Genomic DNA, 21949 nt, shown 5'->3' on the forward strand with positions numbered 1-21949 from the left:
ATGAGAAAGAATATGAGGCTGCAATTTCTGACTTTCTTGGTACAGGTTCAGGCTCTCAGGCTGCGATCCTCATACGAACTTCTAAAGTTGTACTTCAGCAAGCATTAAAAAGAAGGACTCGGCCGTACTGGTCGGGTTCAGTTTCATTTATCCAATTTTTGTTGTAATACACCATTATACCCCGCTTATTTTTGTTCATTTCTTTTTCAGCTGGTGCATCTTACAGCCAGCATTCTGGTTCTAAAGTGCTGTGCTGTAGAGATTAAAGTGATTGTAAAGGTTTGTGTTTTTTTTTTTTTTTAAATAACAAACATATCATACTTACCTTAACTGTGCAGCTTGTTTTGCACAGAGTGGCCCCAAACCTGCTCTTCTGGGGTCCCCTGGCGGCTCTCACGGCTCCTCCCCACATCAGATAACCCCCCCCTAGGAGAAGCGCTCCCCTGAGGGGGTTACCTTGCAGATGCACTCCCGAGTCCAGTATTCGGCGTCCATAGCCACCGAATGTATGACTCGGCCCGCGTCATTAGATTTGATTGACAGCAGTGGGAGCCAATGGCTGAGCTGCTATCAATCTAGCCAATCAGGACACAAGACACCGGCTAGAGCTGATGTGCTCGTCCCCGGCGCGAGAAAAAGAGGGTTCAGGTAAGTAAAACAGGGGGGCTGCTGCACTGCAAGAGATTTTTCACCTCAATGCATAGAATGCATTGAGGTGAAAAACCACGAAGGTTTACAACTCCTTTAAACTGGAACTTCACTTTGGTTTTAAAAAATTTAAAATCAGCAGCAACAAATACGGCAGCTGCCAGCTTTTAAGAAACAGACACTTACGCTGTGTATAAACCTTGTAGATTTTTTTGGGGAAATTTTCACTTTAGGAACGTTCGTTAAGTCTCCTATTTGTTAGTGGAGTCAAATTGATGGTCACTTTCAACCACAGTGATCAGCAAATTCAAAGCAGTGGGATGGAAATTTTTTCTTGAAGGAACAGCTTTCTTGTACAAAGGGTTTTATTGAAAATACAGATTAACAGAAAAATACAAAAGCAGTGGTGGACACATCATGTATACAAATTTGCGTAAACGTCAGGTGTCAAAGGTGCTAGTCTGGGACACAGAAAATTGCACAAGCTCCTGAGGGTTCAGGGGCGATGGTGTGTGATCAGCAAGAAGGAACAGTTTTTTATTGGTGTATCAAAATACAAAAAATCAGATGTTAAACACCAAAAACATTTGTAACTATTTTTTAATGATATTCATCAAGTTGTCAAATGCACTAATACATTTCGTAAGCTTATTTGTACAAATGTTCCTTTGAAAATCTGCTAGTGTATATCCAGTTTTTCAAGCTCAGTGCTGTTTACCTCGCAGTTAATTCCAGACTTCCACTCTCTGATGCCGCATCTTGGATTTGTGAGCCATCAGGAAGTCACAGCCAGCTCCCCACTGCGCATTTTTCAAGCACAGTGGAACTCCTGCAGCCCCCTGGATGTGTGACATGAAAAATTAACCTCCATTCTTATGCCCCGTACACACGGTCGGATTTTCTGACGGAAAATGTGTAATAGGACCTTGTTGTCGGAAATTCCGACCGTGTGTAGGCTCCATCACACATTTTCCGACACACAAAGATTGAGAGCAGGATATAAAATTTTCCGACAACAAAATCCGTTGTCGGAAATTCCGATCGTGTGTACACAAATCCGACGGACAAAGTGCCACGCATGCTCAGAATAAATTTTTTTTTTTCCTTTTCTGTTGCTTACTATATTTTGATTTTTTTGCTATTACTTATTAAGTGTCTTCCTATCCCCTCCTTTTGTTTAAATTTGTTATATCTTAACTGACAGACAGAGGGCTTTTCATGGGCCTGTATATTTGGATCCATGGGTTGCAGGAAAGAAATTTGCTCATTCTTCCTATCAACAAATCCCTCTTTTGCCGGACCATTGTCTTATCCTGGGGGAGGGGGTGGGCGGGAGAAGAGAGTCTTTATAGATGCTAGGGATAATCGCAAGCAAATCTGGCAGGCTGGTTGTATCCAAATTGATCAATCGATCAACTTGGTACATTCAGCCTAACCACTAATAGTTATAAACATAGAATCCTGGCTGATTCCTGCTGATCCGGCTGGGATTCGAACCGTATAATGGCTGGCCTAATGCTCTCAGTGGTGTTCCCCCTGACTCATTGAAGAAGTCCAAGCTCACCATACAGTTGTATGCAAAAGTTTAGGAACCCCTGACAATTTTCATGAGTGTCATTTATAAATATTTGGGTGTTTGGATCAGCAATTTCATTTTGATCTATCAAATAACCGAAGGACACAGTAATATTTCAGTAGTGAAATGAGGCTTATTGGATTAACAGAAAATGTGCAATATGCATCAAAACGAAATTAGACAGGTGCATAAATTTGGGCACCCCAACAGAAAAATCACATCAATATTTAGTAGAGCCTCCTTTAGCAGAAATAACAGCCTCTAGATGCTTCCTATAGCCTGTAATGAGTGTCTGGATTCTGGATGAATGTATTTTGGACCATTCCTCCTTACAAAACATCTCCAGTTCAGTTAGGTTTGATGGTTACCGAGCATGGACAGCCCACTTCAAATGATATTCTGGTTCCTGGGACTGGGATGGCCATTCCAGAACATTGTACTTATTCCTCTGCATAAATGCCCGAGTAGATTTTGAGCAGTGTTTTGGGTCGTCGTCTTGTTGAAATATCCAGCCCTGGCGTAACTTTGTGACGGATTCCTCAACATTATTCTCAAGAATCTGCTGATATTGAGTGGAATCCATGTGACCCTCAACTTTAACCAGATTCCCAATATCGGCACTGACCAGACAGCCCCACAGCATGATGGAACCTCCACCAAATTTTACTGTGGGTAGCAAGTGTTTTTCTTGGAATGCTGTGTTCTTTTGCCACCATGCTTAACGCCCCTTGTTTTACCCAAATAACTCAATCTTTGTTTCATCAGTCCACAGCACCTTATTCCAAAATGAAGCTGGCTTGACCAAATGTGTGTTTGCATACCTCAAGCGACTGTTTGTGGCGTATGTGCAGAAAAGGCTTCTTTCGCATCACTCTCCCATACAGATTCTCCCTGTGCAAACTGCGCTGAATTGTTGACGGATGCACAGTGACACCATCTGCAGCAAGTTGATGGTGTAGGTCTTTGGAGGTGGTCCGTGGGCTGTTTTTGACTGTTCTCACCATCCTTTGCCTCTCCGATATTTTATGTGGCCTGCCATTTCTGGCCTTAACAAGAACTGTGCCTGTGGTCTTCCATTTCCTCACTATGTTCCTCACAGTAGACACTGACAGCTTATATCTCTGCGATAACTTTTTGTAGCCTTCCCCTAAACCATAATGTAGAACGATCTTTGTTTTCAGGTCATTTGAGAGTTGTTCTGAGGCCCCCATGTTACCATTCTTCAGAGGAGAGTCAAAAGAGAACAACAACTTGCAATTGGCCACCTTAAATAAATTTTTTCATGATTGGATGCACCTGTCTATGAAGTTCAAGGCTTAATGAGCTCACCAAACCAATTGTGTGTTCCAATTAATCAGTGCTAAGTAGTTACAGGTATTCAAATCAACAAAATGACAAGGGTGCCCAAATTTATGCACCTGTCTAATTTAGTTTTGATGCATATTGCGCATTTTCTGTTAATCCAATAAACCTCATTTCACTACTGAAATCTTACTGTGTCCTTCAGTTATTTGATAGATCAAAATGAAATTGCTGATCCAAACACCCAAATATTTATAAATGACAATCATGGAAATTGTCAGGGGTTTCTAAACTTTTGTATACAACTGTACCTGCAATTGAAAGATACTGAAAGGGAAAAAAAAAAACTCATACTTTCTGCACATGTCATCATTGAGCTTAATAATGTCACAGATGGGGAGGGGAAAAACCGTTACTGCTCACATGTATTGGCACCCCCAAAAAAAATTAAGACAGGATTGTTCACTCCTCCAGAATGCTCCCTTAATTCAGGGGAATCAACTCCTTCCTGCTTGATAGAGATAGAGGAAGGGTGGGCGCAGAAACGCCAAAGAGCCACAGCCGCTAATATGTATAGTTATCTATAAGGCGTGAGAGGAAAAATGGCCAAGATTAACAGAAGGCTTTGTCTTACCTAGTCATTCCCTCATGTGAAATGTGTTTTAGTTTCCAATAAGTGACGTCATTTTACTGTGGGATGAAACCCTTTCAGTTTGAGTTCAGATTGTTCTATAATCACAATGAGCGGAAAATGCGAAGGAATTCTCTAGAGACCAATACATCAGATGCTTGGCAATTAACCTGACCATTGTATTTGCTTGTTAGCATTGCTACCTATTACTCATTATTTATATTTGACTTAAGTATTTTTATAACTGGATGGGTGTCTATGCTGCCAGATGCATGGAATATGAACACCCCTTCTATTCATCGTCTGTTTGAACAGTGTTTGGAGCAGAAAGGCATGCCCCATTCCTGTCTTTATTATGTTTAACATCATTTCTAAAGATGAGTTTAACTGTTCTCAGGTATTTCTTTGTTTTAGATATATTTTCATGCTACTTATTGATTGCTGGACAGGTGACAACTGTAGACTAGGGCATATGAGAGTAGAGGAAACTTTTTTTTAATTTTGCCCCAGTTCACATTTGAGAATAGCATATGTATGTGATTTGGGGGCCTTTTTTGCATTTTTAATAATAAAGTGCTGTACAGGATTGCACATTTTTGGCTCCCTAGACTTATATTATTGGAGCATTTTTTTGCGCACTCCCATTAAAGTCAATAGGGTCAAAAACACTCTGTTAACTTCAAGATAAACAAATGTACCTTTTTTGGATTGTCAAATTTGAAGCTACAGGTGCATGAGCACTCAAATGTGAAAATGGACAATTTAAAAGCATGGAATTTGGCTTTTGGAGCGTTGAGCTTCAAACTACAAAATACTCTGGTTTGAATAAAGGCTCAAACTGTATGTTTATCCAATTTTTGTTTTTTGGCTAGAATAGGAAAGGACTGGAACTTTTGTCAAGTTTTTATTACTGTCTGACTCTCAGCTAGGTAGGTTAACCTTCTGTATTTGCCCTGGTGGCCACTGAGAGAGAATGTAAAGGGAAATCCAATATTTAGAGCTGTTGCCAGAACAAGAGGCGAGGGTAAATCTTTCAATAAGGACATCTATTCCAGTGACAGCTCCCTAAGAAGAGAATTCCCTTTTATTTGGAGATATTTCCTATCACTTCCTGTTGCTTCTCTGGGACACAGCAAAATATAAAGCCTTCCCTCTTCTATCCAAAATTATATATAAAAGAGTTTGGCTATAAATACACTTTTAATTACAGTTCTTTATGCAACAATACAGAAGACAGGTATGGATAGGGAGTAGGGAGGGAGGTTGCAAACACCAGCATTTATTCTGGCTTGCCAGTATACGACCTTGAAAATGTTTTCTATTCCTGGCTTGTGTTGCTTGTTTGGTCATCCTCTGGCGTAAAGTGTATTTCTAGCCAAAATATTTGTGTGTGTGTTGCGTTCGGAGGATTTTAGCACACTGATGTTGGAAATGTTGGAAGAAGCACTCCTAAATAACTGCTCTGCCAGAAAAAAAAAACTGATCAACTGCCAAAAAAGACCAGGAGACATACAAGGGTTTCAGCAAGCCATGGTTGCTCTGTTAAAGTGGAAGTAAACCGTTCCTGGAAGCGTTCCCCAATATAAAAGTGCTGAATGCATATATTGCTTCCATAATAGTAAAGTCCTCTAAAGCCTTGCTGAACTAGCTATGCTATTTAAGCAGGTGACATATACCTGCGGATGCTCAGTGTGTCCTTCAGTTCTGCAATCCTTTTCATGGCAAGACCTTCAGAGCGCCTTGCTAGGACATCAGCCTCCACCTCCAACATTGGCGCTCACTGTCATGATATACTATATCCTTTCAGTCTCCCCTTATGACTAACTACTGCCCTTGTGTAGGATCTTTTGCTGATGTGCATTTTCAGTGGAAGAGGGCATGAAGAAAGTAGGTGCCAGGACACATCAATGATGGCGCCTGTTTCTGCGGCAACAAGGGTAGTGTGACCTTCATCTTCACACTCAGTAAACATGCAAATATCGGTGTATTGATCTGTTGTCAAACATTTGTAGAACTTTAGCAAAGGGGTTTGGAAATATTTTAACACTGGACAGAAGAGTTTATTTCTGCTTTAAATCAGTGGCACTGTCCAGCAAATGTGTAAAAACTAGGCTGTCTGGGTAAAGCTATATCAACTCATTCACAACCGCTCTGTTTACAGTATATTCTTGGCAACTCGCTGTACACAGTGATTGTCCGAAACATGAGAATCATTGTCACTTTTAAATTTGCCTTTCAGATGCTGGATTTAAAATACTGTGGAATTGCTAATTGGTTGGGAAAATATAGATGGTAAAGGTGCTAGTATGTTGCTGTTGTTAATAGATGACACATTATAGAGGTCCATGGGACAAACCGTTGTATCCACAGAAAAAAAAAAATAAGAGGAGAGGTGGGAGAGCCCCTAATATGTATATATAGCTAATAGTGATTTAGAAGTATTCTAAATCGTAACTTACATTTGATGAGTTTGCAGTGACCCTGTCAGTTAAAACACACACATATATGGAGGGAGTGCCAGACCAAAAGATACAAAAGTCCAAATTAATTTATTCATTCATTTGTGTTATGTTAAAAGACAACCAATGCGTTTCGGGGGGCAAAGGGAATCCCCCTTTATCAGGCTACAATGAACATAATGTAAAAATAATTTACTGATAAAATCAAGAGCCTAACAATCATAAAACATTATGGCTAACATTCATATACGTGCATCCAAAAATACCTGTATATTCACAAACATGCATACATTGAGGCTGGGTTCACACTAGAACACGCAGCAGGAGTCCAGCGCGTCTCCATTCACCGTTTCAGGTCTGATTTCAGCCTGCATTTTGGGCTGAATTCAGATCTGAAACTGACCAAAAGGTGCACAGGACTCCTGTGCAATTCGCACCGGAGCCACTGCGGAGATATGTGAACTGGCTCCATAGAGAGCCGGTCACAATCTCCTGCTATGCGAATTGGATGCGGGGCAATTCGCATAAGTGTAAACCCAGCCTCAATTTATTAAAGATGAAGAGATAAGGGAATATCAGATATTAAGTGATAAGGTGCAATGGGTTCTTTTTAAAAAATATCAGATTCTACATGGTTAGTAGATGCCATTGCATGTTATCCATGATGTTTTATGATTGTTAGGCTCATAAATTTATCAGTCACAGTTATTTTTACATTATATTATGTTTTATTGTAGCCCTGATGAAGGGAGAGTTCCTTTTTGACCCCCAAAACACATTGGCTGTCTTTTAACACAACATCAATAAATTAATTTGGACTCGTATCTTAGTCTGGTGTTCCTTTCATATATGCACGTCTTTTCCTGGAAACCTGCTGGAGTACACACAGTAGGGAAGCCTTGCCTAAGGCTAACCTGAGCCAGTGGGCTTTTCAAATGTTTTTTTGCCCTCTCAATACCTTGTTTAAACTCACATCAAAGTAGCAGCGCCTCTTGGATGCCCTTTTTCTCATGGTGGTAAAACACGCAACCTTCCTAGTTGACGGTGGAGAATATCCCTTTCTCCATTCAGGATAGGTCTGGTCACTCTCAGTGCTTCAGGGGTCCTGGCCCTTGAAGGGTGATATTTGGCTTGTTGTTTAAGAAGGAACAAAAATCCATCAACAGATCGAAAGACTGATACGTCTGTAAGAATGTTTAATGCGGTGTATCTGGAAAAGGATCGCGGTCATTGTACTGAATAAACCTCACATTTCTTTATTTCACCAAAGATGCGTTTTGTGGCTCAAACTTGAAATTTCCTCAGTTTAAAGGTGATATTTACAGATATCTGTGTATCACCTTTAACTAAGAAAATGGCCAGTTTGAGCCATGGAATGCATCTTTGGTGAAATAAAATATGATGATTATTCAAAATGATGACCCCAATCTGTTTCTAGACACATCACACTATACATTACTTATGGGCATCTCTGCCATTCAGTCTAATAAGGGGCTTTTGTGTCTTCTCAAACAAGCAGAATTTTCACTATATGTGTGGGTGTGTGTGTGTTTATACATGTATATGTGTGTATATAATATACACTCACGGCCACTTTATTAGGTGCACCTTGCTAGTACTGGGTTGGACCCCCTTTTGCCTTCAGAACTGCCTTAATTCTTCGTGGCATAGATTCAACAAGGTGTTAGAAATATTCCTCAGAGATTTTGATCCATATTGACATGATAGTATCAAGCAGTTGCTGCAGATTTTTCGGCTGCACATCCATTAACCCCCCTGGCGGTATTCCCGAGTCTGGCTCGGGGTGGATTTTCAATACCAAAAGCGGTATCCCCGAGCCAGACTAGGGATCGCATCGCAGGATCCTTGTAGAGGATACTTACTTTGTCCCCTGGATCCTGCGATGTCTCCCTGCTGTGATCTGTGAACCGCCGTGTCTCGCTTGATTCACAGTGCCGAGCTCCGTTCCCTGCGAGCATTGCGGCGCACGGGGACGGTGTTCGGCGCCAAATTGAAAAAGTAAAACACACAGTACAGATACAGTATACTGTAATCTTACAGACTGCAATACTGTATCAAATAATTACATATCCCCTTTGTCTCTAGTGGTCTGTCCAGTGTCCTGCATGCAGTTTTATATTATAAAAACTGTTCTTTCTGCCTGGAAACTGGAGATTGTCCATAGCAACCAAAACTGTCCCTTTTACATCAAAAGTGGTTTTAGACCAGCTAGAAAACAGTGATAATAAATTAGAATCACTTGCAGAATTGAGTGATAGTGATTTGTGGGGAGATCCGTCATCAAACACTAAAAGTAACGAAAGCGACAATTCTGCAACTGAGCAAATGTCAGTGTTTTTGGGTTTATTACATTATTGAATAATTTTTATTATTATTATATTATTATTTGTTATAATTATTTATAGTTATTTATTATATTATAATTTTTGATTTCATTTTTCAAACTTTATCACACCTGGGATGTCTACTAGACTCTTGTTTGGACAGATTTAAGTGAATTATTCATAATGCCTCGTGCACACGAGCGGACTTCCCAGCAGACTTGGTCCGACGGTCTTTCCGCCGGACTTTCTGGCGGACTACCTGAACGGACGGACTTGCCTACACACGACTGGACTTTCTGGCAGACTAGGTCCGCCCGTCTTTCCGACGGACTTTCGCCGGAGTTACGGCGGACTTTCAGAATGAACGGACTTGCCCACACACGGACAAGTCCGTTCATTTTGAACGTGACTCGGGTACGATGGAACTAGAAAAGGAAGTGAATCTCGCCGCTTTTATTGGCGAGATTGACACCTTGTGAGCCCCATCGCGGGGCATACCAGGCCCTTAAGTCTGGTATGGATTTTAAAGTATGTATACTCATTCACATAGGGTGGGGGGCCGGGATCTGGGGGTCCTCTTATTAAAGGGGGCTCCCGGATTCCGATAAGCCCCCCGCCCGCAGACCCCGACAACCAACGGCCAGGGTTGTCGGGAAGAGGCCCTTGTCCTCATCAACATGGGGACAAGGTGCTTTGTGGTGGGGGGGGCCCACAGGGCGCCCCCTCCCCCAAAGCACCCACCCCCCATATTGAGGGCATGCAGCCTGGTATGGTTCAGGAGGGGGGGCGCTCGCTCGTCCCCACCCCCTTTCCTGACCGGCCAGGCTGCGTGCTCGGATCGGGGTCTGGTATGGATTCTAGGGGGGGACCCCATGCCGTTTTTACGGCGTAGGGAGTTCCCTTTAAAATCCATACCAGACTTAAGGGCCTGGTATGCCCCGCGCTCGCCGCAATAGGAAAATGTGTTTTTCCTATTGCAGTGAGCGCGAAATGCAATACCCTGCCCTTGCGTCGTATCTGGTCCGTCAGACCAGCATACAGACGAACAAGACGAACAGGCTTTCCGTTAGGAACTGAGTCCGGCGGACTAAGATTTGAAACATGCTTCAAATCTAGGTACGGCGGACTTTTGGGAAAAAAAAGTCCGCCGGAGCCTACACACGATCGGATTGTGCGGCGGACTCTGGTCCGCCGGACCAAGTATGCTGGAAAGTCCGCTCGTGTGTACGCGGCATAAGAATTACTACATTCTTACACTACATACTACATTATTACATTCTATGTAAACCCTAGAGATGGTTGTGTGTGAGAATCCCAGTAGATCAGCAGTTTTTGAAATACTCAGACCAGCCCGTCTGGCACCAACAACCATGAAACGTTCAAAGTCACCTCAATTCTTACCCAGTTTGATGCATAGTTTGAACTTCAGCAAGTTGTCTTCACTGTGTCTACATGTCTAAATGCATTGAGTTGTGATTGGCTGATTAGCAATTTGTGTTACCAAGCAATTGAACAGGTGTACCTAATAGTGGCCGGTGAGTGTGTGTGTGTGTGTGTGTGTGTGTGTGTGTGTGTGTATATATATATATATATATATATATATATATATACACACACACACACAGTATCTCACAAAAGTGAGTACACCCCTCACATTTAGGCTCGGTTCACACATGGGCGGCACGACTTGCAGGTCGCCTCAGCGAGGCGACCTGCAAACGACTGCCGGGGCGACTTGCGAGACGACTTCTGCATAGAAGTCTATGCAAGTCGCCCCAAGTCGCCCCCAAAGTAATACAGGAACCTTTTTCTAAGTCGGAGCGACTTGCGTCGCTCCGATTAGAACGGTTCCATAGCACAGAACGGGAGGCGACTTGTCAGGCGACTAGGTCGCCTGACAAGTCGCCCCAGTGTGAACCGAGCCTTATGTAAATATTTTTTTCTATCTTTTCATGTGACAACACTGAAGAAATGACACTTTGCTACAATGTAAAGTAGTGAGTATACAGCTTGTATAACAGTGTAAATTTGCTGTCCCCTCAAAGTAACTCAACACACAGCCATTAATGTCTAAACTGCTGGCAACAAAAGTGAGTACACCCCTGAGGGAAAATGTCCAAATTGGGCCCAAAGTGTCAATATTTTGTGTGGCCACCATTATTTCCCAGCACTGCCTTAACCCTCTTGGCCATGGAGTTCACCAGAGCATCACAGGTTGCCACTGGAGTCCTCTTCCAATCCTCCATGACGACATCACGGAGCTGGTGGATGTTAGAGACCTTGCCCTTCTCCACCTTCCATTTGAGGATGCCCCACAGATGCTCAATAGGGTTTAGGTCTGGAGACATGCTTGGCCAGTCCATCACCTTTACCCTCAGCTTCTTTAGCAAGGCAGTGATCGTCTTGGAGATGTGTTTGAGGTTACGTTGGAATGCTGCCCTGTGGCCCAGTCTCTGAAGGGAGGGGATCATACTCTGCTTCAGTATGTCACAGTACATGTTGGCATTCAAGGTTCCCTCAATGATCTGTAGCTCCCCAGTCCCGGCAGCACTCATGCAGCCCCAGACCATGACACTCCCACCACCATGCTTGACTGTAGGCAAGACATACTTGTCTTTGTACTCCTCACCTGGTTGCTGCCTCACACGTTTCACACCATCTGAACCAAATAAGTTTATCTTGGTCTCATCAGACCACAGGACATGGTTCCAGTAATCCATGTCCTTAGTCTGTTTGTCTGCAGCAAACTGTTTGCAGGCTTTCTTGTGCATCATCTTTAGAAGAGGCTTCCTTCTGGGATGACAGCCATGTAGACCAATTTGATGCAGTGTGCGGCGTATGGTCTGAGAACTGACAGGCTGACCCCCCACTCCTTCAACCTCTGCAGCAATGCTGGCAGCACTCATATGTCTATTTTCCAAAGACAACCTCTGGCTATGAAGCTGAACACGTGCCCTCAACTTCTTTGGTCGACCATGGCAAGACCTGTTCTGAGTTGAACCTGTCCTGTTAAACCGCTGTATGGTCTTGGCCACTGTGCTGCAGATCAGTTTCTCTTGGTAATCTCCTTATAGCCTAAGCCATCTTTATGTAGAGCAACAATTTGTTTTTGCAGATCCTCAGAGAGTTCTTTGCCATGAGTTGCCATGTTGAACTTCCAGTGACCAGTATGAGAGAGTGAGAGCGATAACACCAAATTTAACACACCTGCTCCCCATTCACGCCTGAGACCGAAAATGGCTAATTGGGCCCAATTTGGACATTTTCACTTAGGGGTGTACTCACTTTTGTTGCCAGCGGTTTAGACATTAATAGCTGTGTGTTGAGTTATTTTGAGGGGACAGTAAATTTACGCTGTTATATAAGCTGTAGACTCACTACTTTACATTGTAGCAAAGTGTCATTACTTCAGTGGTGTCACATGAAAAGAAGAAAATATTTACAAAAATAGGAGGGGTGTACTCACTTTTGTGAGATACTGTGTGTGTGTGTATATATATATATATATATATATATATATATATATATATATATATATATATATATATATATATATATATATATATATATATATAGTTTGTCAGTTTATTGAATGGATATATGTGGAAATCTGCCCTATTCCATAAGATTTTTTTGTATGCTTTGTTTTATGTCCATAAACCACTCATCTTACCTTTTACAGCCTCAGCACAAATACTTGCCTTATATAAATACGCTAATCATATTCATATGTAATGTACACATCTGTGCCCTACATTCCCATGACACAAATTGCATACTCGAATATGGGTAGACTTTGTCATGGTTTGCATAACAACATTAGTCATGAAATAAGAATCTTATCACTTGCCACATACCAAAATGTAAAGTTTTTAATGTTCCTTTAATACGTGTTCTGCATTGTAAATAGATGACTTGCCAAGTTATGCAAAGTATGCAACCTTGTATATAATTGAGAAATCAGCAGAAGAAGGTCAGGCTGCTTTGTGAGCAACATGAAAGAACAATTTAAGTAATAGTATTGTTAAGTAATTTAAACGATGGTGATACTTAGTTAAGGTCTAACAAATTTGAATGCTAAGAGAGCAACTACAACACACATATAATGACTAAGGACATTTAAAATGTCTTTTTACTATTTTCTGTAGTTGTTTGTACATTTGTTTTGCTTCGTAGAAAACAGAACAAGGTCATCTAAACTGAAGACAGTACAGTGAGCCTTTCACTTTGCTCATTAAGGGAAATGTAACAGGACAGGTTCTCTTTATAACTACACTCAATTGTTACTGATATTTACCTTCGCTGTGTTCCCCTGCACCTCTGTTCACCCACCAGATCCCCAAGTAGATCACCCTGTATATTAGCCTTGTGTCAGTTTGTGTTAACCACTTCACCTCCGGAAGGTTTTACCCACTTCCTGACCAGGCTATTTTTTGCAATACTGCACTGTGTTGCTTTAACTGACAATTGCGCGGTCCTGTGACACTGTACCAAATAAAATGTATGTACTTTTTTCCCCACAAATAGAGCTTTCTTTTGGTGGTATTTTATCGCCTCTGCGTTTTTTTTTTTTTTTTTTTTTTGTGCTATAAACAAAAAAAGCCGACAACTTTGAAAAATAAAAACAATATTTTTTACTTTCTGCTATAAAACATACCCAATAAAAAATTTAAAAAAATCAAATCTCTTCATCAATTTAGGCTATCATGTATTCTGCTTCATGTTTTTGGTAAAAAAATCCCAATAACTGTATATTGGTTCGTTTGCACAAAAGGTATAGCGTCTACAAACTTTGGGATAGATTTATGGACTGTTTTTACTAGTAATGGCGGCGATCAGCGATTTTTAGTGGGACTGCGACATTGCAGCGGACAAATCTGACACTAAGTCACACTTTTTGGGAACCAGTGACACCAATACAGTGATCAGTGCTATAAAAAATGCACTGTCACTGTATAAATGACACTGGCAGATAACCCCTTGATCACCCCTGATGTTAACCCCTTAAGTGTGCTACTAGGTAATGCTTTCTAACTGGGGGGAGTGGATGCACTGGACGAAAAGAGAGATCTGTGTTTCAGGTTAGCTGAAACACAAGATCTCTCTTTTACTGCCTGACAGAACAGCGGTCTGCCTTGTTTACATAGGCAGACCGCCGTTCTGCCTTTCCTCCAAACGAACGGCGGGTCCCGGCGGCCGCTGGACCCGCTGATTGGCTTCAGCAGGGTCAAGTCACAGCAGAAGCGGTGCTCCGGCGCGTGTGCGCCCCAGATTGCGTGCACAAAATCACATACAGGTACATGATTTTGCATAGCCGGGCCGCCCACCTGCAGTATATATGCGGTGGGTGTTCCAGAAGCAGTTAAAGAAGAAAGCCAAGCATAATATATTTTACATGGTTACCAGCTTGGACCAATGTAACTGTATATACCATATCTGTCCGATGCCCCTGGAAGCTGAAAACCACTAGACACTACTACTCTAGTGATCTCCACTTGCTTCTGGGTCCCATGCTGGGTGGCCAGCCTGATGCATTGTGAACACAGAAGGTCCGCCCTCAGCAGAGGTGCCATTTGGAGAATTATTTGCATTTTCTGAATGAATGTAAAGTGTTCTCTGATTGGACGAGGTGGAGAAGCGGGGAATTGACATCATTCATTGACATCAGGCATTGGCCTGGTATAGTATATGCATAATTACATTGGACCAAGGAAACTATGTAAAAATTAACAATGCCTGGAACTCATCTTTAAAGCTGTAGTAAACCGCCGGCGATTACATTTTTTTTAACCTGCAAGGCAAAGTTATAATGTGCTAGTATGTGATACATGCATGTGAAACTTACCTTAGAACGAATCTTCCAGCGGCGAGCTGTCACCACTGACGAGGCTTCCATCTTCACCCGTCTTCGTTCCGGGTTTGGGAACACCTGCTGTGTGAGTGGCCAGAACCGTGATGATGCCACTTCCATGCATGTTTGAGGGAGCCACCGTTTACGGCACAGTACTCTGAAGGAACGGATCCAGGTGGCTCCAGTGATGCCACCAGCTCTATGTACAGTAAATATCTCCTAAATGGTGCATGTTTAGGAGATATTTACAGTACCTATAAGTAAGCCTTATTGTAGGCTTACCTATAGGTAAAATTCATGTTCATTCATACTTTTAGGCTGCTTTCACACTGGGGCGGTAGGGGGCGAATTTTTAGCGCTGTTTTACCGCGGTATTCGGCCGCTAGCGGTGCGGTTTTAACCCCCCGCTGGCGGCCGAAAAAGGGTTAAAACCAATCGTATAGCGCGGCTATAGCCGCGGTATTGCCGCGGTATAGCTGCGCTGTCCCATTGATTGCAATGGGCAGGAGCGGTTTAGGAGCGGTGAATACACCGCTCCTTCACCGCTCCAAAGATGCGGCTGGCAGGAGATTTTTTCTTCTTCTGCCAGCGCACCGCTTCAGTGTGAAAGCCCTCGGGCTTTCACACTGAACAAACAGCGGAGGCTGTTTTGGGGCGGTTTGCAGGCGGTATTTTTAGCGCAATTACGCCTGCAAACCGCCCCAGTGTGAAAGGGGCCTAATGCTTACACGGGGCAATAGACCTTTTTCCAGTATGACAGTGTTTCACCTGGTGATTGGCTGCTTAGGCGCCATGTGCTCCATAGTGATAGAAAGGGGAGAAGGTGGGTGCATTGTTTGCCGCCCCCCCCCCCCCCCAAAAAAAATATACCACCAGCCAGCCGCATTGTAACTGTACTGTCTGCACAAACTGTTGGCCCAACAGTTTGTGCAGATAGTACAGTTACAATACAATTCAATACAAGAGCAATCAGAGGACCCTGCTTGTTAGAGCTTGCAATCTAATGCCCTGTACACATGATTGGACATTCCGACAACAAAATCCATGGATTTTTTCTGACGGATGTTGGCTCAAACTTGTCTTGCATACACACGGTCGCACAAAGTTGTCGGAAAATCCGATCATTCTGAACGTGGTGACGTAAAACACGTACGTCGGGACTATAAATGGGGCAGTAGCCAATAGCTTTCCTCTCTTAATTTATTCTGAGCATGCATGACACTTTGTGCGTCGGAATTGTCCACACACGGTCGGAATTTACGCGAACGGATTTTGTTGTCGGAAAATTTTATAGCCTGCTCTCAAACTTTGTGTGTCGGAAATTCAGATGGAAAAAGTCCGATGGAGCCCACACACGGTCGGAATTTCTGACAACACAATCCGATCGCACGTATTCTGTCGGAAAGTCCGACCGTGTGTACAGGGCATTAGAGTTACTGCCGTTTTCCCTAAACTGTACTTTTTTTTTCATCATTGCTTGAGCTAGCTGAAATAAGGAAAGTATTGTTTAAAGCCTATGACAACTTTTAGAAAGGAATATTTATTTGTGAATGTAAATTTTTTTGTTATAGTCAACCTGTCCTAGTTCCAAAGTAAAGTCCTAGCTCCAGTTAACAGGAACCAGTGGCGGATGGTGGTATGTTGGCGCTAAATAAATCCTGTATAATAGTATTAATAATTTATTTTTAGTAGAACTAGCCTGTGCATTGTTGGTACAGCATTTACAGTAGTTCAGGTTCTTGTTCTTCCGAAATAGGGTACACTGCTTTGCAGCGCTGGAGATAGTGGTAATGTTTGTGCCAGGATGGTTTATAGAAATAACGGCCATTCTGCCATATAAAATGCACTTGTCGGTTCACTTTGAACAGCATAGTTTTGACTGTTCATGCACATCTAAAAACTTGGACAGTGAGTAGTAAGTTCATGAGCAAAGCATGCTATTTGTTGGGAGTGAAACCATGCTTTGCCTCCCAATTAAATTCTTTTGCTTGGTGAGTTATTATTTGAACACATAATCAAGATGAAAGTATGCAGACACACCCGAACATTCCATTAAATGTAGAATTTACAGCTGGATACCAGGATTGTGAGTTTTTGTAACTTGCTTAGATAAAACACTTCCTCTGACAATAATTTTCTTTAGCTCAGATAGTTTTATTCACAAATCTAACAAATGCTGGAATGCTAAAATCATTTCTATTTGCAGTTATGATAATAGTAACTTTTATATTTACTAAGGATATTTTTACAGCCTCAAGCTATAAGCTTTCTGCATATAAGAGCTTGACATGCTTGCTATTTTTTTAATTTTTTATTTTAAAATCTAAATATGCTTATTGAGTATTTAGTTCATAAAAGCACCCTATATTTTTAAGTGAACTTAACATTAAATAAATTAATTCTTGTCAGCAAAAGTGATACTGTCATAAATACCGCCCAACCTTCTGAAATGATAGAGGGGCTCCTTTTAGCAGACAGTATGTAGGCAAAGGACACGTCCCTGCCACAGCCCCAGTTACACGGACCACAAAGTTCTAATCACAGAAAATGATTAGCTAAATTACACAAGGGCTTTTTTACCTCTATTTTTTCTTTTTATTGGCTTTTCAAATGCAGTAATAGAGGTTGGATTAAAAGTTTAGTCCAACATAACACTTTTGGTAGTAAGATAGTACATTTTGTATAGCGATGTACACATCAGACCAAAAAGAGATCACTGAGGCTGCATGAGGGACTTCGTTTTTGGTCTCAGAGTTACAGTCCCTCCAAATGAAGGACAGCTGGGAGCTATGCTGTCATAATGGTTTCACTGTCAGATTGGGAATAGAAAGCTTGCAGAGAGTTGTTATATTTTGTTTTCCACTTTGTATGTATTTATAGAAGAACTCATGAGGTGATCGAATGTACTAAGAATTTTCGTTTGAAAATCAAACGTATAGCCAGCTTTAAGGTACTGTCGGAAAACCTTAAAGTGTGTTTGTGTGTGTGTATATATACATGCATACATACATACATACAGTATGTATTATAATATATATATATATATATATATATATATATATATATATATATATATATATATATATATATATATCTCTCTCTCTCTCTCTCTCTCTCTCTCTCTCTCTATCTATCTATCTATCTATCTATCTATCTATCTATCTATATATATATATATATATCATATTTTAATTTGAAATGATATCCAACTGGTATGTTGCTGCCGCTGTTTACAGCTCGGTTAAGTAATCTCACCCTACATATTGATCTTATATAGGATTCCATTATTATTTGAGCAAGAAACTTTAATGCTTACATGCTGAGCCATGTTTCACCCCTGTTTTGTATCCCTGGTGTAAGACATGGATTGCTTGTGGAAATAGGCTCTAATGCCCATAGATAAATGTAATGGATTTTCATCTAATTTCCCAAGGGATCCATTGTCTGGAATTTTGGGTCCACTGGGATCTCCTAAGCTTTCCTGTTCTTGTACATTAACAACTTTTAACCTTAGGAAAAACATTTAAAAGAAGCACTAACCTTCTTGAACTGCAATAAAATTATTAGGCTAGTTTTTTTATATAGGTATGCCACATAATTTTATTTATTTTTATTATTTTGGGAAGGGGAGTCTTTTTAAATTATATTTTGGGTTACAGCCTACCACCTCAGAGATAATTTCTGTTTTCTTATAGCAGACAGCAAAATAACTTTCTAATTTGTCAATGTCTTGTTCTTGCAGCTGGAGTCAGTAGACTACAATGGATTCACGTTATGATGGACTAAAATACAGGCAAGACTCTGGTGTTATTATTCAGCGCAATGAAGAAAATACAAGGAGGACAAGGCATAATATAAAGGAAGGTTCTTATGGTGTTAGTATCAGAGTCCAGGGAATTGATGGACATCCATTCATTGTATTAAATAATAAAGAAGGATATTCATCAAATAATATTCCCCCACCTGAAAAGGAACATCTATCGCAAGACAGATCGTTACTGAATTTAAAGAACAGTCAAAATTCTGTAAGGACAGATGACAAGGATTTTCCAGAAAATCCATACAAGTCATACAAATCCTCAAAGAATAGTAACTATCTCCACTCTAAGAATAGCACCCCCGAATGCAAAGACGGGTCCCTAACAACAAGCGTGTTGAATTTTCAAAGACATCCTGAGCTTTTGAAACCGTATAATCCAAATGAAAACCCCTTGAACATAGACCATTACAAGTCATCTAAAAATGACTCTGGTTTGTTGACTACAGAAGAGCAAAGAAAGAAAGATTCCAAGCCTTTTATGTTTTTATCTAAAGATGTTACTTCTAAATATGTACGCAGTAAGTCAGTTGATATAGTTGAACAAAATGGTAAAGATGCATCTTCCATGCAAGAAGACCAAACCAAGTCACCGACAGACAACACAAGTATGCTGAGTAGTACAAGTGATAATAATACTTCAGAGTCTTTCTCTTCCAGTAATGGATCTCCATATAGTACAAGCTCTACTATTACTGCCGAGTCTAGGAGAACAAGGCCTGATGTCCTTCAGTTTAAAAGACAAGATTCGGGTCATGCTGTTGATGGACCTCGTTCACGTAGATCATCCTGTTCTTCAGCAACTGCAACATCATCTCAGTCCTTACAAAAGTTGTGGCTTGAGGAGCAAGAGGATGCTCTTTATGCTGATAATGTGAACCGCCATGAAAATCGGAGATATATTCCTTTTGTACCTGGAACAGGTCGCGATATTGATACTGGGTGTATTCCTGGAGTAGATGAGTTGATTGAAAAGTTTGACGTGAGTGTCCCTGTGCAAAGAAGAGGCAGGTCTGCCAAACGGAATAGGATCAATCCAGAGGATAGAAAGCGGGCTAGAAGTGTTGACAGTGCTCTACCATTTGGTTTACAAGGCAATACGGCTTACTTAAACGAGTTCAGTAGAAATTTAGGAAAGTCAAATGAACACTTATTAAGGCCATCTCAGATCTGCCAGCAGAAATCACATATGCAGAACTATAAACTGCCCTTTAAAAGGCAAAATACAACTGGAAGTCTCGTCAGCCAGGCCTCACCCACAGACAAGGTCCAGCAGCAAAACTATAGTTCTTTACCTTACTACAAAGAAACCAAGAATAGTAGGTTAACCTCGTTCAGTGAGACTGACTCGGCCACGCTACAAAGGCAAAACAAGAGAAATGAAGATGTTCAAACCATGACCTCCTCATTAAAACTGTCAAACTACAGCATTGCTCCATCGGAAGAGGCAAAAAGAAGAGTTAATGCAAATACACACAGTTCAGGTCAAGGTGCACAGGTTAGTTCAAATATTTACATTTAATGGATAATGTATTTTAAATACATTGATTTAAGTTTTAGTCCCTTTGTGTTAAAAAATTTATACTAATCTTGTTCATAGCATGCAGAATTGAAAAAAAATTACCTTTCAAAACAAACTTGAGTTACTGCAAAGTAAATTGAACATTTTAAATATGCTATACCTGTGTTTTGTGCAACAAATGTGATGCCTACTGTAGTGGAAGTCATGATTTCAGACAGTTAGCTCTTCATAGATAGAACGCAATATTGGCGCCCCATTTTAAGAAGATGCGATTTCTGTAATTGCGGCAATTTTTGTAGTTTACTGTTTACTCACTGTAGAATACCTGGGTGTGAGCAGCTTCTAAGAGCTCTGTTGACAAGCTGACAAATAGTACAATTCCTTTGAAATATACTACAGATATAATTCAGTATCATGGGCATATCAATATTGGCTCTGAAAGATAAAAAAAGAAAATATACTATTAGAGAGAAAAAAGCACCAAGAAGAACTGTTCCATATTGCAAATACTCTCCTGCATTATCTCCATCATGGTATAACAAATGCAAATTTTGGTATGTGTTTTATTTCTACGAGTATACCAGCTAGACATTTATTTTACTGAAAGCCTCTTCTGAATCGGTCATACTGAAAACTAGAAAAGTTTCCCTGTCTCATTGGAGTAAAGTGAGAACAAAACATAAGGACATGGTGGCTCTGGTCCAGCAGCTGAAGCTTGGCACCTAACAGGCAATAACATCATGAGCCACACAGTGCCCTTTTCACAATGAACTTTGATAAACTTGGCTGTTATAGAAATCCTGAGTTACTGCTGTGACCCCAATCATTTTAATAAATGCCCTGTCAATCTTGTTAATCACCCAAGCTATACCCTATAATGGGCTATAACAGGTCAGCTAGACAACTTGCATTCTTTTTTTGGCAGATTGTAGAACATGGAATCTTACCTCTTTACCAAGATTGAAATATATTGTTTGTATTAACACCTGGAGTATGCTGTCCAGTTCTGGGCACCAGTCCTCAGGAAGGATGTACTGGAAATGGAGTGAGTACAAAGAAGGGCAACAAAGCTAATAAAGGGTCTGGAGGATATTAGTTATGAGGAAAGGTTGCGAGCACTGAACTTATTCTCTCTGGAGAAGAGACGCTTGAGAGGGGATATGATTTCAATATACGAATACCGTACTGGTGACCCCACAATAGGAATAAAACTTTTTTGCAGAAGACAGTTTAACAAGACTCGTGGACACTCATTAAAATTAGAAGAAAAGAGGTTTAACCTTAAACTACGTAGAGGGTTCTTTACTGTAAGAGTGGCAAGGATGTGGAATTCCCTTCCACAGGCGGTGGTCTCAGCGGGGAGCATCGATTGCTTCAAGAAGCTGTTAGATAAGCACCTGAATGACTGCAACATACAGGGATATACAATGTAATACTGACATATAATCACACACATAGGTTGGACTTGATGGACTTGTGTCTTTTTTCAACCTCACCTACTATGTAACTATGTAACTATTTATTTGGATGCATCAGTAATGTTGGCCTGTATCTTTAAAAAAGATCATCAAAGCATACCTGCCACTAGATCCAAATATAGCCAATAGATTCGATATTGAAATTTGGGAAAAGCTTATCTGATTACTAACTTTATTTCAAGTGATATGTCCCAATTCCAGCAGCATCATGTTCAAGAAAGAGTGTGACATCTGCAGTTCTAGTTTCAAGAGTCACTTGACTTTCCTCTGTTCTCATCAGACAAGGCCACATGAGACACATGAGACTCAGAGAGTAGGCT

The 21949-nt window shown here is 41.0% G+C and overlaps 1 protein-coding gene across 3 annotated transcripts in view; it reads left to right on the top strand.

Moving 5' to 3' along the window:
- CGNL1 (cingulin like 1) overlaps positions 1-21949 on the top strand; it is a 155648-nt gene that overhangs the window by 15876 nt on the left and 117823 nt on the right. For all 3 annotated transcript variants that reach the window (XM_073618802.1, XM_073618800.1, XM_073618801.1), the window contains exon 2: positions 18555-20127. In XM_073618802.1, coding sequence (XP_073474903.1) covers positions 18574-20127 — 1554 coding nt within the window. In that variant the 5' untranslated portion in view covers positions 18555-18573. The remainder of the gene's footprint in view (positions 1-18554; positions 20128-21949) is intronic.

The sequence above is a fragment of the Aquarana catesbeiana genome, linkage group LG03, assembly GCF_042186555.1.
Source record: "Aquarana catesbeiana isolate 2022-GZ linkage group LG03, ASM4218655v1, whole genome shotgun sequence".
Lineage (NCBI taxonomy): Eukaryota > Metazoa > Chordata > Amphibia > Anura > Ranidae > Aquarana > Aquarana catesbeiana.